Source organism: Arvicola amphibius, chromosome 4 (genome assembly GCF_903992535.2).
Source record: "Arvicola amphibius chromosome 4, mArvAmp1.2, whole genome shotgun sequence".
In the NCBI taxonomy this organism is placed as follows: Eukaryota; Metazoa; Chordata; class Mammalia; order Rodentia; family Cricetidae; genus Arvicola; species Arvicola amphibius.
Genome location: NC_052050.1, coordinates 58,460,537 through 58,488,384, shown reverse-complemented (window position 1 = coordinate 58,488,384; position 27,848 = coordinate 58,460,537). Strand labels below are relative to the sequence as shown.

At 42.0% G+C, this 27,848-nt stretch overlaps 2 protein-coding genes across 19 annotated transcripts in view; one reads left to right on the top strand and one right to left on the bottom strand.

Annotated features, from left to right (window-relative positions):
• Window positions 1-18,248, bottom strand: part of Ncor1 (nuclear receptor corepressor 1) — a 162,619-nt gene extending 144,371 nt beyond the window's left edge. For 8 of the 18 annotated variants that reach the window (XM_038324748.1, XM_038324752.1, XM_038324740.1 and 5 more), the window contains exon 1: window positions 17,029-17,152. The gene's annotated coding sequence lies outside the window, so the exon portion shown is untranslated. Of the gene's footprint in view, window positions 1-4,181; window positions 4,200-16,755; window positions 16,931-17,028; window positions 17,164-17,310 lie in introns of those variants that run through there. The other 10 variants (XM_038324736.1, XM_038324741.1, XM_038324746.1 and 7 more) reach the window with 5 other exon arrangements.
• The window catches only part of Pigl (phosphatidylinositol glycan anchor biosynthesis class L), a 64,392-nt gene continuing 53,905 nt past the window's right edge, over window positions 17,362-27,848 (top strand). The window contains exon 1 of the mRNA XM_038324758.2: window positions 17,362-18,586. Within this exon, the coding sequence (XP_038180686.1) occupies window positions 18,349-18,586 (238 nt within the window). The 5' untranslated portion in view covers window positions 17,362-18,348. The remainder of the gene's footprint in view (window positions 18,587-27,848) is intronic.

Genomic DNA, 27,848 nt, shown 5'->3' with positions numbered 1-27,848 from the left:
TCCTTTCTTGAAAGAAAAGATTTTTCTTTTTTCATTTATTATGTGTGTGTGCACGCACATATATAACACAGTGCAGTGGTGGTGGTGGTCAGTGAACAATTCTGTGCAGTCAGTCCTCTTCTACCTTTACATGAGTTTTGGGGGTCAAACGAGCCAGCATTGTGCTTTACAGCTAAGTATACATTTTTAAAACAGATGGCATGGTGACATTTTTATGTCTTGTGAGACAAGCTTCCCTTTGTTGTGCTTTGTAGTTGCTTTTCTTTCAAAGCCTTTGCCTTTTGTATATAACACAGTTCCTTTATCACTAAAGTGTTGGAGTCTTCTTTTCTGTTCTGGAGTCTACAAAGTGAGATCCAGAACAGTTAGGTCTACACAAAGACACTATATCTCAAAACAACAACAACAAAAAATTCTGGGTGAAGCCAGGCCTTATAGCACAGATTTATAATCCCAGCTACTCTGGAACTTGAGAGGCAGGAGAGGCCTGTCTGGGATACAAAACAAGTTCAAAACCAGCCTAAGTGATAATTAACAACCCTCTGCCTAAAAAAAAAAAAAAAAAAAAGAAAGAAAGAAAGAAAGAAAGAAAGAAAGAAAGAAAATCCATCTAGAAGAAAACATATAAATACTGAATTCATAGACTAACTAAAGGGAGACGAGATATCTTTACCTTTCTACTGCTGGATATTCCTATCCTAAAGCATAATTACAGGTTTTGCTTCTAGAGAGCAAATAAAGAAAGAATGAGTATAATTAAGATAGGAATACTTTAAAAACATGATTGAAAGCCATTTTATATATTTTGTGAAAAATAGAATGTATACAGAAATTCCACTTGAACATAAAAATATGTAAAAATTTTCATAAAAAAGATTTTCATACATACATATATATGCATACATATACTGGTTTGGGAACAAGAATTATCTATGCTGATTAAAAATATGCACAAATGTCTGTATATATTGTATGTGTACATAACAAACATATGTGTGTTATAGTAAAAATATTCCCTTTATATATATGAATACATACATGCAAACACACACACATATATATATTCCCTTCCTATTTAATATTTTGTGATCCCCTAGCCACACTGGCTTTGGGTTTGTTTTTTCTTAAGAATTTGCTTACATTTATTTTATGTGCATTGGTATTTTATCTGCATGTATGTCTTGTGTGAGGGTGTCAGAATAACTAGAAATGGAGTGACAGACAGTTGTGAGCTGACATGTTTTCCTTTATAGGAGTTGCCGTGGACATAATGTACCTTCACAGCAATAGACACTCAAACTAATAGCTGGGCAGTGGTGGCACACACCTATAATCTCAGCACTCAGGAGGCAGAGGCAAGCAGATCTCTGTGAGTTCATGGACCTTCTGTTTCCAACTAGTAAACTTTTCTCAAACATCTTATCTAGAAGCAAAAGATAAGAAGGCAAAAATCTCTGACTCAGTAAGAATGTGCCAGTCAGGAATCTCTCTTTTCAGGCACTCTAACGTTCCATCTTTCCATCTACTACTACTCCAGTCCCAGGGCATCAAGATACCTCTACAAAGTAAGTACCCTGCAGTTCAAAATCAACTGAAATAAAACAATCCAATTTAAAGCTAAAGCTAAAAGGAAATATGGCACTTTTAATGCCAATGCCAAACTATAAATTCAGTTCTTTTTAAAATTATTTTTAAATTTATTTACTGTGAATGTGTGTGTATGTGGGTGGGTGCTTGGCAGAGGGAAATCTGTGGGAGTAGGTTCTCTCCATCATTTGTGCTGTGGGGATTAAACTCAGGTTGTCAGGCCTAGTGGCAAATGCCTTTACCTCCTGAGGTATCCCATAAACTGTAAATTCAGTTCTTGGGACAAAACCCAATAACTCAGTATGCTTGACTCAGGAAATGTACAAGTTCTGTGACCTCTTTAAGAAACCTGCTCAAGCAGGGTGCCAGAGTGTACCCTTGTAGTCCCACCAGTCAGAAGGTGGAGACAGGAAGACCTGAAGTTCAGGGTAAGCCTTGGTTGTCACAGCACCTCTCAGGACAACATGGGCTACATGAGACCCTATGTCCAAAAATAAAAGGAAATGTTAAAAAGAAACCAAGATTTTATAAGCAACTACCTCATAGAAATTTCAACACACATAATACTTCAGGATGAAAATAATGTTAGACTCAATATCACTGTTATGAAAAGAGCACTTCATATCTGACTGCCGTTCCAGAAGTCCCAAATTCAAATCCCACCAACCACATGGTGGCTCACAACCATCTGTGATGAGACCTGGCTACCTCTTCTGGTGTGCAGGGATACATGCAGTCAGAACGTGTGTGTGTGTGTGTGTGTGTGTGTGTGTGTGTGTGTGTATTTTTAACAAATCAATCTTTAAAAAAGCAACAAAAAATGGCAAAATGAAATTGGTCTACTTAGAGACCTGTTTGAATCTTTTCATAACATACACGCACGCACGCGCAAAACCTGGAACAACAAAATTTCAAATACAATCTGCCAAAAAGAAAAGCTTAATCCTCTTCTCACCAGGAATTCTTTGGCTTTTAGCCTATGGTCTTTGCATAACCAAAATGTACTTGGACGGGTTTTCAAGGTAGCCTACGCTATCTCAGAAAAATAACTAAAAATATACTTCTCTGTGGCAAGTCTACAGATGACTCTTCAGATAAGAGTGAATCTACCAAGGGTCACAGTGGAAATGAAGACCACATTTCACAATGGGGAAAATAGATCCTATAAAGTATGCAGCTCTATCTTTAATTTTTTTAGATTATTCTATTTTATGTGTATGAGTGTTCTGTCTCCATGTCTGGTGCCTTTGGAGACTTAAAAAAGACATCAAACCCCCTGGAAACTGAGTTACAGATTGTTATAATCCACCATGTAGGTGCTGGGAATCAAGCTCAGGTCTTCTGCAAGAGCAACAAGTGATCTTAACTGCTGAGTCATCTTGCCAGCCTTTATAGTTCAATTTTTAACTGATAATTTAATGAAATATGATTTAAAGAAAATACATATGCATATATATATATATATATATACACATACATACATACATATGGAATAGAACAGAAGAATGTCCTCTGTGGAATGGTTTAAAAAAAAGCTACACAAACTATTGGAGTTTTACTGATTCACACAGAATGGCCCAAGATTCTAGTCTAATCTCAAAAGAATGTTAGGCAGACTAAGAAGGACAAGTTTCAAACTAACAAACTAAAACTTTCCAGACTGGAACTGGTTTAAAGAACACCAACATCTGGAAATCTGGATTCCAGAAGAGAAAACTAGAACATCTAAGCAAATTCTGTAATTTGAACAATACTAGAATGAATTTTCTCTTATAAAGCATTATTGATAAAACAAAAAAGAAAAGAAAAGTCACACATGACATACTCTTTTACAGCATACCCTTACTTAGAAGACAGATAAATGTGGCAGGCTAGATGGCTTGGCAGTACTTGCTACTAAGCCTAGTGTCTTAAGTTATATCCTGGGACACACATGGTGGAAGGAGAGAACACTCTCCTGAAAGTTGTCCTATAAACTCAGATGCCTGTGCTGAGACATGCACAGGCACTTACATACATATACAAACATATAAGTAAATAAATATTTTTCAAAAACGAAACACTGAAGGATAGAGAAATGGCTCATCAATTAGAGCATTTATTGCTCTTGCAGAGGACCAGAGCTCTGTTCCCACACCCAAATGGCGGATCACAAACATTTGTAACTCCAGTTCCAGGGAATTTAATGTCTCTTCTGACCTCTGTGGGCAGGCACACACATACACACAAAATAAAATAAATAAAAGACAGATAGATGAATGGAAGCTAAAAAGAAAACCAAGTTAAATTATCCTAGCCTCCAGAAAGTATAATACTAAAAGAAAAACTTCAATAAGTATAAAATCAATTGGTGGACTTACAGTAAGCATTCAAAAAAGAATTCATGAGTAAAAGAGAAACAGAGCTCCCTTTATTCATAAAGTGAAAAGCAATATTCCCAAGACAGCAGCGCTAAATAGTAACTGTGAAACTGACTACTGTGTGGTGTGGATATATTACATTGAGCTACTCCTCTGAAATTAAAAAAAAACAAGCAAACAAACAAAAAACAATTAACTATAAGAACAAAAGAGCCAGGTTAAGGTAGCACATACCTTTAGTGCCTGTACAGGATGTAGAAGACCTCTGTGAGTTCAATGCCAACCTGGTCTATTCAGAGAATTCCAGCCCAGGCAAGACTGCAAAATGAGGCCTTGTCAAAAACAAACAAACTAGATAGATAGATATGTGACAGACAGACAGACAGACAGACTGACTGACTTTTAAAGATAAACTCAATAGAGAAAAGAAGAAATGTCAAAACTAAACAGATCACTATTTGCTAATTCTCTCCTTGATAAGCACAAAAAAAGGATTCTGTATTAAGATCAGGATTTAGGAACTGGAGAGATGGCTCAGCAGTTACAAGCACTGGCTGTTCTTCCAAAGAACCAGGGTTCAGTTCCCAGCATCCACATGGCAATTCACTACTGTGTTTAGTTTCCAAGGTAATCCAACACCCTCATACAGTCTTAGCTACAGGCAAAACACCAATGCACACAATATTTTTTTAAATATTTATAGTAAATATGCATATACTTTTAAAAAGCAACAACAGGATTTAACTTTCAGTGCTGGGGTGAATTAACAAACAATATCTAAGGGAAAGAATGAGTCACCTCTTCTTTTAAACATTATATACCACAGTGTACTAAGACTCTGGGTGCATGAACTCACCTTCAAATTCTGATTATACTGTTACATCTAAAGTTGTAGAGAGGCTAAGTTATTTCCAAGTCAGAGCCTTAAAAAGTAGTTTTTCACCTCCCCTTTCTTTTACTCCACTAATAAAGGCAATCATAAGTTACTAAGCAAGCTAAGACTATGTAAACAACAGTATATAAAATAATAAAATGGAGAAAGATATTTTACTTTAAATGGTATTTACTTAGTTCTACAAGAAGAAAACAAAAATCAAATCATCAGACATCTGTAAGGGCATAGACTGCTATGTTTTGTTCCCACGGCCACAACAACAAATAAAAGGACCCAGTTCTCAGTAACACTCCATCAGCTAGAGCCAATCTTCATCTTTCCACATATACTAAAAGGTCTCCCAGGCCTCTCCACCACAACTTCCACCCTTCTAATCTCTTGCTGTAAAAAAAAAAAAAAAAAAAAAAAAAAAAAAAAAAAAATCTTAACTGGATTTAGCATTTCAATCCTTTCTCCAACAAAAATCAGTTTATTCAAAAAAGTTGAGTCAGAACATATATCATTCTTCTACTTAAGTTTCCTCAATGCTTTCTACAAACTACTTTGTGATGTGGCCTGCAAGTACTACTTGATTAGGCAATTACTCAATCCAAACAACTCCAGCTTGCTCTCCACTTCTCACTGAGATGCTCAGTCCTACCTAGCCTCAGGCCTTGGTCCTTCTTTACACTTCTCAGGAATGCTTGTCCTAGCCCATTCCTGTTACTGACTCACCCTTTGGTTCAAATTATCCTTAGTCACCTCCTACAGAAGCTTTTCCATCACCCTACAAGGTCAGCTCTTACCAATTACTCTCACTCAGAGAGCCTAGCCTTTTCTGTGTGCCTTTATCATTATCTGAAATGGATGAGTTTAAGTAAATTCTTATTCTCCACTATAATTAAAATTCCCCTAATTCTCTAGCACTTTGGAATAAGAAATAAATATGGGGAGCTAGAGAGATGGCTCAGAGTTTAAGAGCACTGGCTACTCTTCCAAACGTCCTGAGTTCAAATCCAAGGAATCACATGGTGACTCAACAACCATCTATAATGAGATCTCTTCTGACATGCAGGCATACATGCAGCCAGAACACCGTATTCGTAAAAATAATAATAATAAAAAAAAACTTTAGCCGGGCGGTGGTGGCGCACACCTTTAATCCCAGCACTCAGGAGGCAGAGGCAGGTGGATCTCTGAGTTCAAGGCCAGCCTGGTCTACAAGAGCTAGTTCCAGGACAGGCTCTAGAAACTACAGGGAAACCCTGTCTCGAAAAAACAACAAAAAAAAAAAAAAACTTTTAAAAAGAAATAAATATTTAAGTATAAGACGTATTTGAGGGCTGGAGAGATGGCTCAGAGGTTAAGAGCACTGCCTGCTCTTCCAAAGGTCCTGAGTTCAATTCCCAGCAACCACATGGTGGCTCACAACCATCTGTAAAGAGGTCTGGTGCCCTCTTCTGGCGTGCGGGCATACACGGAGGCAGAATGTTGTATACATAATAAAGAAATAAATATTAAAAAAAAAAAAAATAAGACGTATTTGAAGCAAAGTCTGAAAAATCTACTGTGGAACTTAAAAATTATTTGAACACAAAGACAGAACATGAAGATGTCAATTTTCCCAAAATTAATCTATGATTTCAGAATTCCCACTCAATATTCAGTATTTATAACAAAAATTTCAGCAAGGTGTTTACCAACGTGCGTGTGTGTGTGTGTGTGTGTGTGTGTGTGTGTGTGTGTGTGTGCATGTACGTGTGCCTTGAGTGTGGGGAGGCCAGAAATTAATATCAGGTCTCTTTCTCATTCACTCTCCACCTTATCTTTTGAGACAAGGTCTCTCACAGAACCTAGAGATAGCCTTTTTGGCTAGAGTGGCTGACTAAAAAGGCCCCAGGAACACCGTCTTCACACCCCCATTGCTGGGGTTACCTAACTTCTACATGAGTACTCTGGATTTGAACAAGGAGCCAGAGACTTGGGTAGCAGGCACTCTTACCCACAAAACTCTTTTCCAACTCCAAGATTTCTTTTTGAACTCAACAAAATGTAATGTTCATCTAAAGAATTCACAGACCAGAACATCAAAGTCTGAAGTCAACACAATAAGGAACTAGTGACTAACCCTACCAGTGCTAAAAATCATAAAGCAAAGGAAACTGTAACAGATTGAAAAAACAATTGGACAAATCAAAGTCTCAAACATATTAAGTAAATAAAATAAATTTAGTAAATTATAATACTTACAATTCTAACCAGTACTGAGCAAAAACAAACAGATCATTCAATAAACTGTATTAAACCCTAAGTTAACCCAGAAGCTCCACCTGCCCAAAGACCAGGCCACTTCCTGGGATTGTGGGAGTTGTAGTTCTTGGAAAATAACAACAAAGCCTCATGGGAAACTACAGTGGCTATGGGTTTTGTACATAAAAACCAGGCCAACATGTGTGTCATAGCCATACAGCTATAAAGTTTCCAGATGGTGGTCTTGATCAAATTCCATCTTGGTCAGTATTTTAAGTTTAATAAAAGCTTGCTTAAGTTTGGCCAAAATGGTATATAGCTGTTTTTCCTGGAGAATTTCGGGATTAACAATTGACTGTTTAGGGAAAAATTACACACAATTACATATATTCCCTCAAATATATTTCTATTTCACTTCCTATGCCAAAAAAAAAATCAAAGGTTTACAAGTTTAAAAAAAGGAAAAGGAAAGGAAATCAAGCTGTGGTGTTGCACACCTTTAATGCTTAGCACTCAGGGGCAGAGGCAAATGGATCTCTATGAGTCTGAGGCCAGCCTGGTCTACAAAGTGAGTTCCAGGACAGCCAGAGCTACTCCTATCCCTATCTCAAAAAAGCAAAAAAATAAAAAAGGAAACTATAAAAAAAAATCCAATTAAAATGTGAGACTTTGTCTTTTAAAGATACTAAAAGGTATGCAATAACAACCTTCCCCTCACTCAACACTCCTTCCTTCTAAAGGTTTTCGAGGGGGTGGGGGTTGTTTTTGACATAGAGTCTCACACAGTCCATTATGGCCTCAGGGTTACTTGAAGCCAAAGTTGCTCTTTAATTCCTAATCTTCTTCTGCTTCCCTAGAGCTGGGCTGTGGGCATGAGTCACCATACACTTCTTGGTAGTTTTCTTATTGTAGAAGTAGAACTCTATCCATTTTCAATTCTCTCTTCTCCCTCAGGCGTGTGTATACTACATTTGACATAACCATGTTTATTTTACTGTTAGAAAGCACAAGTTTTGTAAATGTTCTAAATATTTCTTTTAAAAATATTTTAAATATAAAAAAATTTTAATTTATTATGTGTATGGGTACAGAACATGCATGTCTGGTGCCCATGAAATCCACAAAAGGGAATGGGATCCTCTGGAACTGGAGTTACGGAGTTGTGAGCTGCCATGTGGGTGCTAGGAATTACACTAGGGTCCTCTGGAAGAAGAGGTAGTGCTCCCTATCCATTGAGTCATCTCTCCAGCCCCACCCACCCCCACTTTTTTTTGAGGCAGGGTATCCCAGTTTAGGTTGGCATGAATCACATGACAATCCTCTATACTGGACATCCCACAAGTTTCATTCCAAACATGTCAAAAGCAATATAGATGAGTATGGTAGCTTACTCCTGTAATTCCAGAATCAATACCAAGTAAGAGGTCTACATAGTTCCGGGCCAGCTTGTGCTACAGAATGGAATGAGTATGGACACAAACAAAATACAGGGCTGTGTGACAGTTCAGTAAAAAAGGTGCTTGCTACTACAAGTCTGCAGACCTGAGTTCAGTCTAAACACAAACACAGTGGAAGCCAAGAACTGACTCCAAAAATCGTGCTCTGACCTCCACATATGCACCGTGGCATGTTCACTCACTCGTCCATACACATACACATGAAAAATAAAAATTAAAATAAAACAAAAGTAAATATCTTTGAATAGGAGTTCAAAGATATTATTATTACTTCAAACATGTTCAAAATTATATTACCTATGTTATTGCCAAGATGGATAAACTGCCTAAAAACAGATTGTTGTGACTCTACCTGTGTATAAAAGCAAAAATGTCAAAACAGTCTGGCAGTTAAACAAACGCATGAGGAAAAGGGTAATCCACAGTCATGCTGATGTCCTCATAGCAATTTCAAAGCCTAACCTGGCATTATGGTGTGTGCCCCAAGTCCCAGCTAGTCAGGAGGCTGACAGGATCATTTTAACTCAGAAATGCAAGGTCAGCCTGAGCAACATAGCAAAGCTTTGTCTCAGGGAAAAAAAAGAATTCTAGAATATATCCTAGAGCTAAATTTATCAGGCAGTCAGTGGTACAGTACTTGCCTACTGTGAGCAAGGTCCGAGGTTTTACTCCTACTGCCGTACTGCACCACAGACACACACACAGAGGCCAACAGTCTACATTTCAAGTACACACATCGAAGATCTCAAAATAGTTTGGCAGCCTTGACTTTTCCCTGTTTCAGACTAACATACTTGGATTTATTTCCATATTACATTACAGCCCTATAAACTAAGCGCTCCAAATTTCTATATTCCAAATCATATATTCTTTTCCTAGCACCAAAATTACTCCCAGACTTCCTTCCCAGCATACCTGTTACAGCATTCTTGCATCTGACACCACTCAGAACTAAAATGCTATCACAGACAACCCAATCTCCATGCTTATTTTCCCATCCTCACAAAAATCCCAATATGAAGGGGCGTGGTTGATCAGCAGTTATGATTAACCAGACTAGCTTTAATATATATAATATTCAGCTTTAATATAGGAAAGAAAAGGGAACTTACAAATCCAAGGTTCCAGCGAGGAGCACAGGAAAACAAAGAGCAGGCGGGCCACAGGCCCGCAAGATTTTATAAGTAAATATTAGCCTAAGAGGGACATGCCTTACAAACAAGGTGATTGGCTGGGCTTCCCCTTCACCAATAAAGTGGCAGAACTTTTTTTCCTAAAAGAAATGATTTGATAATTCACTGATGATTTCAATGACATGAATACACTTCTATTTTTAATTTTCAAAAACTATTCAGGGGCTGGAGAGATGGCTCAGTGGTTAAGAGCACCACCTGCTCATCTTAAAGGTTCTGAGTTCAATTCCCAGCAACCACATGGTGGCTTACAACCATCTGTAATGAGATCTGGTGCCCTCTTCTGGCCTGCAGGCATGCATGTAGGCAGAATACTGTATATACAATAAATAAATCTTAAAAAAAAAAAAAACTATTCAACACCAATTGCCATGTATTGTATGAGACCTCTTCTATAGCAAACACACTACAGCTAGCTCACAGGCTTTTTATTTCTTAGATATGCAACAAACTACTCCAGGAATCAGGTAAAGAAGAATTTTTTAATACAACTTTTGAAATTATTTATTTGTATGTGTGTTGGTGTTTTGCCTGCATGTGTGTCTGTGTGAAAGTTGTTGGATTCCCTAGAACTAGAGTTACAGACAGTAGTTTAAGCTGCCATGTGGGTGCTGGGAATTGAAACCAGGTCCTCTGAAAGAACAGCCAATGTTCTTAACTGCTGAGCCATCTCTCCAGCCCCAAGGAAGAATTCTTTTAAACCTCACATGCACACAGGACCACACAGGTCTTACAGAATAAAGGAGACAAGACAGACAAGCACTTCAGTATTCACATTATGACTCCATCAGCAACTTCCACGCCAGGCATAGAAGCGCCTGCCTGCAATCCCAGCACCACATCCTCAGAAAGAGCCTGAGCTACAGAATGAGTCAAATCCAGTCTCAGGACTCTGTCTCAAAAACAAACAATCCCAGTAACAAAAAATTAAAAATTATCTCCATAACAAAAACATACCCATTAGAGAAAAACAAACAGGAGGGAGACCTACTGGTTAAAGTATTACATCACCAAATCCCTGAAAAACACAATTCATGTAGTAGGTTTGAGGAAGAAAGGTAGGATAAGAACAATCTACAAAAGAGACCAGTTTAAGGGGTAAAAAATACACCTTTTCTTTCTTTTCGGGGGTGGGGTGTGGAAGGAAATTGAGACAGGATCTTGCTACATAGTCCTACCTGGCCTAGAACTCATCACTATGTGGAACAGACTCCCTTGGATTACTGTGATTCCCCTGCCTCTGCCTCCAGAGGATTACAGGGGTCAGCTACCACACCCAATCTGAAAAAAATTCATAATGAAATGTGAAAATAGGTAGACTTAATAGCTCAGATGTTATAAATAAGCAAATATGCCATGCTTCGGTATTTATGTAAAGATTATGAACTTAAAGAGTTTAATACAGCCGGGCGGTGGTGGCGCACGCCTTTAATCCCAGCACTCGGGAGGCAGAGGCAGGCGGATCTCTGAGTTCGAGGCCAGCCTGGTCTACAAGAGCTAGCTCCAGGACAGGCTCTAGAAACTACAGGGAAACCCTGTCTCGAAAAACCAAAAAAAAAAAAAAAAAAAAAAAAAAGAGTTTAATACAGCACAGCAAGGAGGTGCATACCTTTAATCTCAGCACTCTGGAGGCAAAGGCAGGAGGATCTCTATGAGGCCACCAACCAGGTCTACATGGTGAACTCCATGATAGCCAGGACTATACAGAGAGACCCTGTCTCAAAAGAAGAAAACGGAGGAGGGAGGGAGAGGGAGAGATAGAGAGAATACAATTTTTCCTTTAAAATAAGTTTTATGGCAAGAGTATTTGTAGAAATATTGCAGGGCTGGAGATACAGTTTAGTGATAGGATACTTGTGCAACATGCTCGGGGTCAAAAAGGTCCTTTCCCACAGCACAGGGAGGGGGTGGATGAGAAACAGCAGGCAACTAAAAAGTAATCACAAATGTGCTTCTCATTGTAAAATCAACTGGGTCTGATGCCATGTGACTGCAATTCCAGCAAAAGGATTCCAAGATTGAACCCAGCCTGCCAGCAAGATCCTGCTTTTAAAAAACATATAATTGTTTAATGTGAGTTAGAGATGGCTCTGTATTTAAGAGCACTAGCCGCTCTTCCAGACAACCCAGGTTTAATTCCCACCCATATGGCAGCTTACAATCATCTGTAACTCCAGATCCAATGGCTTCTTCTGGATTCCACGGAACACCAGACATGCATGTGGTACACAAACATACATGCAAGCAAAACACCACACACTAAAATTAAATTAAAATTGTAAAATTAAAAATTTCAATAGGCAGTGATGGCTCAAGCCTTTAATCCCAGCACTCGGGAGGCAGAGGCAAGAGGACCTCTGAGTTCAAGGCGAGTCTATTCTACAGAGAGCGTTACAGGAGAGCCAGGGCTACACAGTAAAATTCTGTCTCAAAATAAAATAAAATATTCATCAGAACAGAGAAAAACTTAACTAAGTAATTCCCAGTGACAACCATATCAGTACCATTTTCTTTAAACTATATATTTATTGCAGAAATTTGATGCTATGAAGTATTTTAAAATCAGTAATTACACTGAACATCTGAAGTGATCTCTCATTTTCCAACCAATCCAAACTTTGTTTTAAGAGTCCATCATCAAACTGAAATGCTCCACGGATAATATGATATATATAATAAGCATCACACTAGACGTCAGAAATACAGCTACTGTTTCTGCCCAATAGCAACAATTTTGGCAGATCACTTCATTCTCAGTTATTCAAGGTCTCAAAATATTCAAATATAAAACAAGGCTGGATCTATGTAAGGATGTTTGTTGTAGAATTCTACAAATTGTAAGCAATTTATTTTATTTTTTTATTTTATTTTTTTTTTTTTTTTTTTTTTTTGCTTTTTCGAGACAGGGTTTCCCTGTAGTTTCTAGAGCCTGTCCTGGAACTAGCTCTTGTAGACCAGGCTGGCCTCGAACTCAGAGATCCGCCTGCCTCTGCCTCCCGAGTGCTGGGATTAAAGGCGTGCGCCACCACCGCCCGGCTATTTTATTTTATTTTATTTTATTTTTGAGACAGGGTTTCCCTGTATAACAGTCCTAGCTGTCCTGGAACTAGCTCCTGTAGACCAGGCTGACCTTGAACTCACAGGGATTCGCCTGCCTCTTCCCTCCCAAGTACTGCGATTAAAGGCATGCGCCACCACAGCCTGGTCTGCAACTTATTTTAACCAATCTAATTTGTTTTGAAAGTACAACTAAATGAAAGTTAACAGCAGTACAGAATTAAACTGAAGAACGGCACAGACAGTGTTTTTGTTATGTCTCTGACTTTCAGATCCAAGTGGGTGGAGGGGACAGGTTGTATCTAAAGACTATCCAAGTAACGTTTTGACCACAGGAGTTCCTGGGTTAGCATAAATGGCTAAAGAATAGAATAAATGTTCAAGAAAAAACAAGACCACAAAAATACCAAAATAAGAAACAAATGATCCACATAATCACTGCTACACCGCAGCAGTTTTTTAACATTCCTAAGGAGGCCTGAGAGAGAAAGAGCCATCCCCTTAACATCAAAATTACTTTTGCATCCTCGGCAACTTAGTTACCTGTGCCTATAATTCATTTAAACTAAAAAAAAGTATTTAAAAGCTATTATTTATGCCTTTATAGAATCCAACATAAAAGTGCTTCACACTAAACAAGTGAATGACTGAAATACAAGTCTCTGATCTTAATAAATTCTGATCGACCTTTACTACTTTTACATCATACTCTAATAAAATAACAAGTGAGCTGTAGAGAAACCCTGTCTCGAAAAACAAAAAAAAAAAAAAAAAAAAAAAAAAAACAAGTGAACCTAAAGAACAGGTGAGCCTGACACTACGGTGCCCACTTGTAGCTCCAGCGACTTAGGAAGAATAGGAATCATGTGAGTTCACTTCTAGGAGGCCAGGCTAGGCAACAGATACCATCTCAAAGCAAATAGGTAACAGAGCTGGTGAGATGGCTTAACAGGTAAAGGCACTTACAATCAGGGCTGCCAACCATACAGTAGAACAAAATTCTAAAAGCTGTCCTGACCACCCCACACATGCCCATGGGCATACAGACATTCACATTCTCACAATAAATAAAGGTACTTTTTAATAAGTAAAAACAGCAGACGGAGGTAACTAACTACATAAGAACAGCGTCATTTCCAGGTTCCAATAAAAAATATGAAATTACAACTAAGACAGATTAAAACTGAGTAATGAAACACAAACACAAGGGGGCACATAAACAACAATAGCCTGATATCCACATCATCAACCCCTGGGCTTTCAAAGGACAAAACAAGTGACACCAGCAAAGAATTCACTGTTTCTCCATAAACAAGTAAATAAATCCGTAAGTAAGTCTTAAGTGCTTTAAAAAGAGAGAATGATCTAAACTTGCCTGGCCCTGGAACAAATTCCCATTCAATTAAATTCAAAGAAACAAGTTAACTTCCAACATTTCATTTTTTTATTTATCTTGAGGAAAATCCAGCATTTCCAGTTCGCTATGTATTTATTCATTTTTATGCACATGAGTGTTTGTCTACATGTATATATGCACACCACATGTGTACCTGGTGCCCTTGGAGGCCAAGAGGGCATTAGATCCATTTAGAACCGGAGTTACAGATAGCTGCGTGCTGGCGTATGGGTGCTGGGAACCAAACGTGGGCTCCTACAAACACAAAAAGCACTCTTAACCATCAGTCTGATCTCTCCAGTATCAAGGTTACTTTTTTTTTTCCAGTACCACCTGGACCAGGCAATGCTGTCACACGCCTTTAATCCCAGCACTCAGGAGGCAGAGGCAGGAAGATCTGTGAGTTCAAGGCCAGCCTGGTGTACAAACGAGTTCCAGGACAGGCTCCAAAGCTACACAGAGAAACCCTGTCTTGAAAAACAACAACAACAAAAAAAAAAAAAAAACATGTATTATCTACTCCTCCTCTTCCTTTTTTGAGACATCACCTCTCTATTTAGACCTTTTCTGGCCTGGAATTCCCTATGTAGACGGATCTGGCCTCAAACTCAGAGAGATCTGTAATTATCATTAAGATCACCATGCCAGGCAATATATTCTTTTTTTAAATTCATAAGAGAGAATCATAGCTACATAAATATATTAGCAACAAATATATTCTGATGTTGTAATGTGAATATTTTTTCTAACTGCACCATGAGAGATTTGCAGATAAACCATTTCTATCTCACAGAAACACAATCCTTTTCGTCTGTTTAAAATAATTTTATAACTTTTTTTTTAAACAGGGTCATAAAAATCCCAAATTGGCTTCAATATATAGCTGTGGACAACCTTGAACTTGTAATCTTCCTGCCTCCGGCTCCTAAGTGGGCAAGTGTCTGCTTTTATGTGGTGCTGGGGAAATCAAACCTGGGGCTACAGGCATGCTAGCTGAGCTCTCTACCAACTGGGCTGCAGCTCCTGTTCAATTTCCTAACTACTAACTCAGTCCAGCCTCACAACAATGAAAGCTGTGTGGTCAGAGGTTTTCTCATCACACAGATGAGGAAACTGAAGCAGGAGAGGTTGAAACATGCCTCAACAGCAGCTAATGGCAGGACCATCGTGACTCTTAGTATCAGAGTAGCTCAGGACAAGTATTACAAAATATGGCGAGTCTTTTCTAAGAGAGAAGTGTTTTGGTATGGCAGGTAATCACTTTCTAGATATGTATAAACACACACACATATACATGCAAACACACTTTGATTTTTCATTAACAGGTGCACTTAAAACAAAGCAACTGGAGGCAATAAATATTAAAATACACTAAACTGCCACAGGATTTTTTTTTTTTTTTTTTTTTCCGAGACAGGGTTTCCCTGTAGTTTCTAGAGCCTGTCCTGGAACTAGCTCTTGTAGACCAGGCTGGCCTCGAACTCAGAGATCCGCCTGCCTTTTGCCACCGGATTTTAATAGAAGAAAATAAGATTTCTCTTTAGTAAATTAGCTTTATTTCTTCTGTAATTCTTACCCATAGCTAAATGTGAACTAGCTCGTCCAATAAACTTGAGGATATATTAAAACATTTCCCCAAAATACTAAAAACTAAACAATATGCCAGGTATGGTGGTGCAAGCATGAAATTCCTGCACCAGTTACATGGGGAGTTCCAGGCCAGCAAGTCCTAGAGACTTAATCGGTCTCAAAACAAACTAAATTAATTAACTTAAAACATCAGCTCTCCGTTTATCCACCAGCTATTCCATGTGACTCAGAATCAGCAGAAACTGTTCATGAAGATACCCTGGAACAAATGAACGAATGGGCAGGCATTTTTAAATCCCAGGCCTGTGACTCTTCGCAGACAGCCCCTTTCAGCCTTCCATCAAGCTCTCACCAGGGTGCACACAAGGAAAGTAAATTTCAAATATAAGAGGATATAATTAGGGTCGCAAATCTGATGCAGGTGAATATACTAAGCCCAGAGATTAAAATTGCCCACAGCGCTACTCTGTTAACTATCGAACAGGCACCATGGCATACGACCTGGCCAATACTCTTCACAGCCGACATTTCTTCCCATCCACTTCCCATACATTCCTGATCCGCACTAATTCTAAGAACAGTGTCCTTTCCGTTAAGGTTGCTTTCTCAATTAGTTTCTCAAATCGCGGTCGTCGTAGTCTCCAAAAAAGAAAAAAAAAAGGGTGCACTCTCCCACTTGGCACAAGAAAACACCAATAACAAACGGCAGGAGGCAGAGGGTGCAGCTCTTTGCATCCGCACCGCTACCAACCCTTCGCCATTATACCTCAAGTGGGCCAGTTAGAAAGGTGAACTACTTTGCTCTTCACACACTCGTCCATCGCTGTCACCCTCCTTAACCCCTTCCACGCTCGCCAGGCAGCCACCAACTCTCCTTGAGAGTGGGCCTCGGCGGGTCACCTGCGCCGGCCCCACCCGGGGACCCTCCATCCCCGCACCCCCTCCGCCAGCTCCGCGGGCACCACACGCCCCCTCCCCACAGGACAGATACCTCAGGCCGACGTCTGCCCGCCTGAGGCCATTCTTCCTCCAAACTCCAGGAGCCTCCACTCGCCTTAGCCCGAACTCCCCGCCGCGCCCGACTCGCCCCTGGGTGGCCGGGAGGAAGAGACCGGCGGCTCGGGCGGCTCCCAACCCAGCGCAGTACGCGACGCCCCCGGCCCGGACGAGAAGCCGCCTCCGGCACTGGCGCCCTAGGAGCCCTCGGAAGCTCCCGGGCGAGCAGGGCCCCGAGGCCGGGGCTGCAGGCACCGGGCCTACTCACCCGGAGCTGGCGGAGCGTGGGAGCCCGCGCGCCCCACGGCCGGACGAGCGGGGCGCGGCCCCCGGCGCGCGGCCCTCCGCCCGGCCCCTCGCTCGGCACGGCGAGCTGGGCGCTCACTCCGGCCGCCGCCGCAGCTTCGCCACCTTAGCCGCCATCTTGCCTCAACCCCTCTCCCTCCCCCTCAGGCCGGGCGGCCGCGCTGAGGCGGCTCCGACGCGGGCTCCTCCTCCTTCCGGAGGGTTGGGGAGACGACTCCCTCCCCGGGCGGAGCGCCGGGCTTACCTCGGCCACGCTTCCTGGGTCGTGGGTGCCGCGCTGGTTCCTTTCAGGTTGTCCCTTACACTCACACCCGCTCCGGCAGCGCTGCCTCGGGCCCGACCCGCTGCGTCCGCCATCGCGCACTCTGCCTGGAGCACCACCGCGAGCTGCCGCTCCCGCGCGCCCGGGGCCTTCCCCCACCTCGGGCGTGGGAAAGGACCAGGCCGCCCGGCGCGAGGCTAACCTTGGGACCTCTGCGCGCCGCCGGAGCGGTTGTTCGCTCCCAGCCGGAGAGAGAAGCCCGAGCCCACGTGGCCGGGATGCACGTTAATTTCACACCAACTCTTCACCGGAATGGCGGGCTAGGCCTTCTCCGCGGCGTGGCTCCTTGGGAGACTTGAGGGGCCCCCTGCCCGCACTCTGACCCTTACTCTTCTAGTGAAATGACGTTTCCTCCTAGCGGGTCACTTTTCCTCGAACAAAGTGTGACCCGCTCCGGAAAACTTTTACCCGGGTAGCGGGCTGTGTATACGATGTCTTGGGTCGTAAGAAGTAGGTTAGGAAGGGAGTTGAAACGAGGGAACTCTTCCTACCAAACGGTGAAGTTTACTTTCTGAGGCTCCGGTTTCGGCCGGCATGCTGTGACACGCCAGAAGTCCCAGCTCGGGAGGCAGAGGAATGAGGATCATTGCAAATTCGAGACTGGTCTTCATAGTGAATTCAGGGCCCCCCCCGGGGGGTACACAGTACGAGACGCTATCTCAAAATGATTTTAAAATGCTTCCTTTCAAGCACTCTGAACGGTAGGAACCGATACCAGACCGCGGAGTTCTTCCGGTTTAGTCCTGTAACTGGAGCAGGTACCGGGATTGGCCACGGCAATGTCAAAGACGCCAGGGCGCAGTATGGGGACGTTTCCACGTGAGCCCACGAATCTCGCCGGTGTCCAGCCACGGAGCACTTAAGCCCGGAACGCAGTTGCAGCGGGTTCAGTTTTCCCGCAGGAACCCGAGTCCACACCCAGCCTTCCCTTCTGCGCAGGCGCGGTGACACTTACCCGGCATGGAAGTAGTGGGTCTCTTGTGTGCGGTGGCGGTGGTTGTCCTGACATGGGGCTTCCTCCGGGTCCGGGACTCGGCGGAACGAATGAGGTCTCCGGAGCAGGCGGGCCTGCCGGGAGCCGGAAGCCGGGCCCTTCTGGTGATCGCGCACCCGGACGATGAAGCCATGTTCTTTGCTCCCACGGTGCTAGGCTTGGCCCGCCTCGGGCAGCGGGTGTTCTTGCTCTGCTTCTCCGCAGGTAGGAGCCGGGTTAGGGAACTAACCGATCTCAATTACTACTTCCCGAAAGGTTTTCTTTAGGTATAGCTAGGTGAATACACCCAAGGTCCTTTTCTTGTTCTCGTCGCTGGCTGGGAACAGAAACAGCCGGCTTCCCAGATAGGTTGTAGAACCCCGAGCGAATCCCACTCTTCCCCAGCCAAACTGAGAAGCAGAAAAGCGGTTGCTCTTCGTTGGTTCCACTCAGTACCTGCACGTTCCTTTGGGAACTGCGACTACACTGAGTGCTTTGTTTTTTAAGACAGTCTCACTCCAGTCTAGCTGCCCCAGTACGGGGATTACAGATGTGACCCGATGGATGTGCCTGACCTTTTATCCTGAGGAGCCATCTATTTACAGAAGGATCAAATATAATCGTGCACCAAACAATCTGAGCTGTGTGGTGTCTGCCCAGCCCACCAAGTTTCTTTCCTAAAAACAGCAAAAGACGTTCCTGCTGCTTTGAAATCCATTGTGCGCTACGAAAATGTATATATAGTCAGATTGGAAGTTACCTCAGCTGACGAGATAGAAACTACTTAATTTTAGAGTTCATCTCCACCCAGCTTTCATTAAGAGAACGCCTCAAAAATAAGACTTGTGTTATGGTACAAAACAAGAAAAAATTACACTTAAGTATGATGATGATTGCACAACTTAAACTGTATACATACAGTGGGTGAATTTTATGATATATCAAATTATACCTCAATAAAGTTGATTTTCAAAATTGCCCATGACCCCTTTTCCCATGTAGTTGTGTGTCATTCCAGTTCTTCATTTTTAAATAACAGATCTTTCACAGAAATCGCCATTTAAACATTCCTTTTTATTTACTTAGTATATATTTATGCTAGACCTTATTCTAGATCACTCTCATCAGGATTGATTTATGCAATTGGCTGAATTTGGGGAAGTTGTTGGTTTTGAAACAGTGCTAATGTAGATTTATTAAGGAAAAGTGAGAAAGAATCCTGAGAGTGGGGAGGCTCCAAGGAAGGAGTACTCTTTTTTTTTTAAGATTTATTTTATGGGTGTTTTGCCTATATACATGTATGTGCACCACATGTATACCTGGTGCCCACAAAGACCAAAAGAATGTCAGGTTCCCTGGAACTGAAGTTATAGCCAGTTGTGAACTCCTGTAACAGTGCTGGGAACTGAACTCTTGCCCTCTGGAAGAGCATGTAATGATAGAAGCACTGAGACATCTCTCCTGCCCCTTTGACTTAATGTTTTATGCTACAATTATTAGAATTGAATTGTATGCAAATTTGTTTCAAGATTTGCATCAAAGCCTGAATTTGTTTGCAAGACAGTATGGTTGCATTGTATCCTCTACTATTAATACTTAATATTTATATTTTCTTGATTATTCCCAATAGGGCATAAAAGTTTGGGACCAGAAATCAATTCGTCTTTTTTTTTTTTTTTTCAGTTCTTAGGTTTGAGCGCAAGGTCTCAAACATTCTAGACCCCTAGCCTCCCAAATCTTTTACTAATAAAGGATATAGGCATTCACTTAACTGTCAGTACTTCTATTTTGTCTTTATTTCCTTTGAATCCAACTTTCTATTTTAAATTGGTCACTGTTGTAAAAAGCAAGAAATTAAGTCGGGTGTGGTAGTGCACGCCTCCCAGTACTTGGGAGGCAGAGGCAGGTGGGTCTCTGTGAGTTCGAGGCCAGCCTGGTCTACAGCATGAGTTCCAGGACAGCCAAAAATACACAGAGAAACCAAAGCCCTGTCTTGAACAAAAAACTAAAAAACAAAACAAAACAAAAAATCTGCATTACACTGCCTTAGGGCTGGAGAGATGACTCAGCAGTTAAGAGCACTGGCCGTTCTCCCAGAGAACCCAGGTTCAATTCCCAACACCCACGTGGCAGTTCACAACTATCTAACTCCAGTTCCAGGGACTCTCACACCTTCATACCAAATGCACATAAAATAAAAAATAAATACTGGGCGAGTAAGCAAAAAAGTAGTGTTGTAGTGCTTACTATAGTAAGAACTATCACTAAAATGGAGAAAGCACAGTGGGCAGGAAATAGAGAAGAGCACTGATTCTCTAAGTAGGTTTTCTTTTGATCTGGGCTTGAAGAAAGAAGACTATATAAGGAGCAGGGCTGATTCTTCTAGGCCCTACTACATAAGCCTTGCACTTGTGCAAATAGCTTATCCCAACTACATCCTCAGTTCAAGGAAAAGGGAGAAGCAAGAAAAAAAAAGGGTTTTGTTTTGGTGGTGGTGACTCAATTAATTGTCCTCAGCCATCCCTTAAGACGACACTATTTCCATTTTACAAATAGACACTGAATGACTGAGACTTTTTTTTTTTTTTTTGGTTTTTCGAGACAGGGTTTCCCTGCAGTTTCTAGAGCCTGTCCTGGAACTAGCTCTTGTAGACCAGGCTGGCCTCGAACTCAGAGATCCGCCTGCCTCTGCCTCCCGAGTGCTGGGATTAAAGGCGTGCGCCACCACCGCCCAGCTTGAATGACTGAGACTTTGGCATGAAGGAGCCAAGGCCCTGTGGCCCAGCTCTGCTCTAAAACATTACAGCCAGGCTGCCCAGTCGCTTTGTGTGTATGTCAGTTGATGAAATAGCTTAAACTGATTTCCAGAAACATTTCATCAAACTTTTCTTAATCTATTGTATTATCTGTGGAGAGAGGAGCCTGCGTGCATGGCCCACAGATGGTCCTCAGAAAACAACCTGCAGGCCTCAGTTCTCTCCTTCTACTTTAGGGCTCCCTGGAATTGAACTCAGTTCAACAGACTTGGCATCAAGTGCCTTTACCCACTGAGCCATCTGTCTGGCCCCAAGCCACTATTTAAGAAATTTTTAAAAAGAGGGGGTGCTGGAGAGCTGGCTCAGCAGTTAAGAGGGCTTACTACTCTTGTGGAGGACCTAACTTTGATTCCCAGCACAAACTTCAGGAGGCTTACAGCAGCCTATTTCTCCAGCTCCTAAGGATTCAACACTCTCCCCTGGCCTCTACATGCACCTGAACTCAGATGTACTATTCCACCCCATGGCACACACATACACAATTAAAAGTAACATTAAATCTGGTCATGGGAACACACACCTTAATCCCAGCACAGGCAGTTGAGTTTGAGGCCAGCCTGATATTCAAAATGAGTTGTAGGACAAACCAGGCTACATAGAGAGACCCTGTCTCAAAATAAATAAATAAAATTAAAATTAAAATCTTTTTTAAAAGGGTATGGTAGCAGCACATCTTTAATATCAGCACATGGGAGGGAGAGCAGGTGGATTTCTGAGTTTAAGACAAGCCTGGTTTACATAGAGCTTTCCAGGACAGCCAGGGTTACATAAGAAAGACCCTTTCTCAAAAAGTAAAATAAAATAATAATCTTCCTGTTTTAGACAGTTCATTCTGATAGCTATATGGAAATGGTTTGATAGAGAAGACTAGAACCGTGAAAGTCAACATTTCCCCTCTAGATTGTATCAGTAGCTCCTATGGGATTGTATTCTTCTGTGTGTGTGCATATTCTCTATACTCTTCTTATAGTCAACCTGAGATATTGCCCCCCCCTTGGAAAAACAAATGTGTGTGTGTGTGTGTGTATGTGTGTGTGGTTTTTCAAGACAGGGTTTTTGTCTGTGTAGCCCCGGCTGTACTGGAACTCACTTTGTAGACCAGGCTAGCCTCCAACTCACAGAGACCCACCTGTCTCTGCCTTCTGAGTACTGGGATCAAAGGCTTGTGCCACCACTGCCTGGCTTGAAAAGATATTTGTACAGTTATTGTGTCTGTGTATATGTCTGTGTACCACTCACTGCACGTGTGGTGCCCATGGAGGTCAGAAGAGGGCATTAGATCCCCCAGAACTGGAGTTACAGATGATTGTGAGCCTCCATGTGAGTGCTAGGAACTGAACTCAGATTCTATGGAAGAGGTTACTGCTCTTAACAGCTGAGCCATCTGTCCCGTCCTGACATCTCTATTTTAAGTACTGTAACTTTAAAAAGACATTTTTTCTGTGTGGCAGAGGTCAGAGGACAACCTTGTGGAGGGGTTCTTTCCTTCTACTGTTACGTGGATTCCAGGGTTCAAGCAGGTCACCAGGCTCAGGGCTTACTGCTAAGCTGTCTCACCAGCCAAATGACTGAAACTTTTATAGCACTGTTACCCAATATGATCAAACCTCTGATTGCTGCTGTTCAGAGCGTGCTCACTTGTTTGCCCTTTTTTTCCCCCTCCTAAATAAATAAATTTTTAGAATGAGGTTGGTCATATTCAAGAAGAAACTTTACTGACATTTTACCCCATTGGGATTTCACTGACCTTGTGTCACAAGAGGACATATTTACAACATAAATTCTTCCTGGCTATCATGTTATGATGTCTCATTTCTATTGGCCTTCTTTCATATCTGTTAAGAGTCTTGTTTGGTTCTGGTTTCTGTGCTGGGCTTGAGCCCAGAGCATTGAGCATGCTAAGCATGGATTCCACCACTGACCTACACCCCAGTCTTAGTATTGCAGTGTTATCCGGGCCAGCTTCAAACTTGTGATTGCTCTGCTGGGCCTCCTGAGTAGCTGAGACTGTAGGCACATTCCACCATATCTGGCTGTTAATGGTGTTACATTTAGATCTTCCATATTGAGATGGTATTTATGCAGTTCTATCCTTCAATCTGTTTCTCCTGTTATAATCTCTGTTCTGCTTTCATACTTGATATCTTAAATCATTTCTTTACTCAAATAAACCTCCTAATAACTCCCAATCTCAGTTGTTATGTCTGATTCTGTTCTTTTTTCTTACAACTTATTCTGGGTTTCTACATGTATGCTTTGGGATTTTGGTTTGGTTTGGTTTGGTTTTGGTTTTTCAAGACAGGGTTTCTCTAAAAATCTGGAACTAGCTCTTGTAGACCAGGCTGGCCTCGAACTCAGAGATCCACCTGCCTCTGCCTCCTGAGTGCTGGGATTAAAGGTGTGCACCACCACCACCCTGCTTGATTCTCTTTTTCTAATATTTATTTTGTATGTGTGGGTGGGTGGTGTATGTTTAGGTAGTATACATGCACATTTATGTACTGATAATACACATGCAGAGACCAGAGGAGGACATCAAGTATTCTGTTTTATAACTCTGCCTCATTCCTCTTGAGACAAGGTCTCTCACTGAACCTGGAATAGGCTGTCGGACAGCAAGCCTTACAAAACCTGTCTCCACCCCTCCCCAGCAGTAGGGTTACAGGCATCGTGGCCATGTGGATTTCATATGTGGGTGGTAGGGATTCAAACCCAGGTCCTTCTATGTGAGCAGCAAGTACTCTTATCCACTGAGCCATCTGCCCAGCCCCTGTTGACCTAAAACCATTGCCTGCCTCAGATCACTCCAAATTGTTAACCTGATTTTTTTTTCAGGCCAGAGAGGTAGTATAAGTTGAGGGTCCAACCCCAAATGTCTCGCATACTGTCAGCACAGTTTCTCTCAGCCACTATATTGAGAGCCTCCAAATTGGGAATTGGAATCACCTTAAGATTTTCCTCTTCTTGCATATCGGGATGCTGGGACTTAGCTAGCGATTTCAATTAGAACATCCACATATGATGTATCCAAAAGACTTTCTGCTTCTTTACAACCCAGCGACTGGGTTCCCAGGCAGGTGTCCTGAGAGAGAATCTAAGGATAGTCATGTTGTCTTTCATGACCAGCTTTAGAAATCCCACAGCATCTCTTTTGCTACATTTTCCTTGTTGAAGTAGCCACACGTCTCTTCTGAAGAAGAGAGGTAGATGCCATCTGCGGATGAGAAGCATCAAGCTCTGGAAATTCATGCGGGTAGAGATGTTGAGTCACTCACACTGGGGAAAGTAGAGTGGGAGTTTAAGAAATCTGGGCGGGGGTAATAATTTTCATGTTTTGCCTTCTACTCAAACCAAGTCTAAGCACCTCAGTCTAGAGTGGGCACTTTGGTTGGTTTCCTCATCCAATGAAGGTATAGGCTTCTGGAGGTCCTTCTTCTGTAACAGATGTCCCCTTGTTTGCAGCGAAGCTCTAAGCAAGGCTGTACGGATGCTCTCCAAGTGCCCCGCGTCTGTTATGTAATCCCTCAGGATCCATGCTATTTTTGTTTCCGTCCTTCAGATATAGCCCTTACTTTCCTGCTACGTCAGTCTCATATTCTCAAACGTGTTTGCCATTTATCTCATGTGGTCAGATATGCTCAGAGAGTTTTGTCAGGCATCTGATTCACCAGATTTCTTAAAATAAAGCTTACTGGGTTATTTTAGATAATTCCTTTTTGGTCACTAGCAAGTCTTTGCCATATTCCTTCTTGAGAAACATTTGAACTCAGCCTCAAAGGGAGTGATCTAAGCCACATGTGATGGCACATACCTGTAATCCAGGCAGAGGAGTCAGGAGTTCAAAGTTACCCTCACCACACATAGTGATTTAATGCCACCCTGGGTCACAGAACACCTTGTCTTGAGCAAGCGAGAGAGCAAAAGTGACAGTTTCACCTGTCCTTCTAACCCAATGCATTTGAAGTTTCCTTTAAAAAAATCTTAAGTATTGTTTTTTTTTAGGTTTTTACATAAATAAATGTAAGTTCATAAAGGAAATTGTGCTGTCTTGCTGTCTTGCTGTTCATTTACTTAGTTGGGATGTTGTTTCGTTTTGTTTTTACAGCACTGGAGACTGAGTCTAGTATCTCTATACTGAGCTGCATCCCCAGCTGAATTAGATTTGGAAAAGTAGTTTTGGTTTTGTGTGTGTGGTATGTGTGTGCTTGTGTGTGTGTGTGTGTGTGTTGATGCAAGGTTTCATATAAGCGAGGCTGGCCTCAAACCCACCACGGAGCTGTAGAAGTCCCTAAGCTTCTGATCCTTCTGGCTCCACCTCCCAAGTCGCAGGGGTCAGCCCCAGGGCATCGTGCTTGCTAGCTAAGCACTCTACCCACTGAGCCAGATCCCAACCCCTGATTTGGATTTGTAAGTGTAAAACCGGAAGATTTGATTAAACTATAGAAAGCTATAATAGAAATTATTGTAAACCATGCTATTGCGGTGTTGAGGAAACTGTTTTGTTTTTTGTTTTTCGAGACAGGGTTTCTCTGTGTATCCCTGTCTGTCCTGGAACTAGCTCTTGTAGACCAGGCTGGCCTCGAACTCACAGAGATCTGCCTGCCTCTGCCTCCCAGTGCTGGGATTAAAGGTGTGTGCCACCACCACCCAGCATGCAAAGAGAAATTCTACAGTGACAAATGGCACCTCTGAACTGTGTAAAGATTCATGTATGGAAAAAAAAAGGAGATGGCAGCTCTTTGATTACTCCGATAGGATGTCGAAAAGATATGCTCAACCACACATCAGGAATCTTGAAGAACCTGGTATTGGAAATACATTTTACAACTTCACCTCAGTGAGCACTGTTCTCACTGAGACACATAAACCTATTCATGAGGAAAAGTCCCTCAGCATGACCATCTGTAAGGAATAGGTCAGAGAAACTAAACAAAATTACTATTTCTGGGGGTAAAAATACAAATATAGTGCAACCTTTTGGGTATAGTGAAAACACAGCACTCACAAGTATGGCCCAGATTGTCTGTTGAAAATGTTGTATATGGCAGTGCTCCCTGGCTTAGCCATGTGGCTCTGTACCTGGTGCTCCCTGACTTAGGTGTGTGGATCTGTACCTGGTGCTCCCTGGCTTATCCGTGTGCTGATCTGTACCCCGGGTTCCCTGGCGTAGCCGTGTGGTTCTGTACCCCGTGTTCCCTGGCGTAGCCGTGTGGCTCTGTACCCCATGCTCCCTGGCTTAGCCATGTGGCTCTGTAACCTATGCTCCCTGGCGTAGCCGTGTGGCTCTGTACCCCGTGCTCCCGGGCTTAGCCGTGTGGATCTGTACCCCGTGCTACCTGGCTTAGCCGTGTGTGAATCTGTACCATGTGTTCCCTGGTGTAGCCGTGTAGCTCTGGACTTTGTGCTCCCTAGCTTAGCCGTGTGGATCTGTACCCGGTGCTTCTTTTTAGGGACTAGAGATGGTTCAATGGTTATGAGCACTTGATTCTCTTCCAGAGAACCTGAGTTCTGCACTGGACCCATGTCAGGTGACTCAAAACCACCTGTAACTCCAGCTCCAGGGAATCTGACACCCTCTTTTGGCCTCTTCAGGCACTGGACAAACCCACACACACATACCCACATACTTTAAAAAATTATAGTTGTTCTACCAAGTTTAAAGGCGTAATTTATATTTTATAATAACTTATAGTATTTTTATTTTATCGCATTTATTTATTTATGCATGTATGTATGTGTATGGGCCTGTGTACGCCATACCTAGGCTAACGGACTATTTCTCCTTCCACCCTGAGTCTTGATGATCAAACTCAGGTCATCTGACTTGGCAGGAAGCCTGTTTACCTGCTGAGCCATATTACCAGCCCTCTTGGAAGAGTTTTATTGAGTGATGTTTCTAATGTTTCTTTCATTTGTGCCATAAATATTTATGACATAAAACTCACTCTTTTGAACTTCTTAAATGTTCGACTCAGCAGTAGCAAGAACCTTCTCAGGATTTTGTAACCATCACCCTATTTCATCATTCCAGAGAGAAACTCTGGAACCCATTGAGCAATAACTCCCCTTCCTTCCTTCCTCTAGCCTCTGTGACTACAATTCTACTTACATTTCTGTGGGTTTGCCCGCTTAGGTGCCTCATATAAACAGAATTATGCCGTCACTGTTATTTTATACATGGCTTATATTGCCTTAGTATTTTTAAAGTCCATCAATATTGTAGCATGTTTCAGAACATTGTTTTGTTTGTATCAGGATCTTACCAGGTAGCCCAAGCTAGCCTCAAATTCACAATCCCCCTGTGTTAGCTCCCAGAGTACTGGAATTATGGCTTATGGCACCATGCCTATATTCTTTATTCCTATTTGGCGGATGAGGCAGAAGTTATAGCACTGGGGATTAAATCCAGAACCTCACACATGCTAGGCAAATACTCAGCCACTGAGCTGTATCCCCACTTCATTTATTTTCCTGGCTGAAGAATGTTTTTGTACTGTGTAGGTATCATATTTTTTTTCATCCTTCTGTTGATGCTGCTTACTTGGATTTTTGTACTCTAGCTGTTGTGAATAATAATGCTACAAACATTGATATTAAGTATCTTTGGCATAATTGTTTCTAATTTTTTAAAGTGGATTCTTGTGAATGTAACTGTTGAGTCACATTGTGAT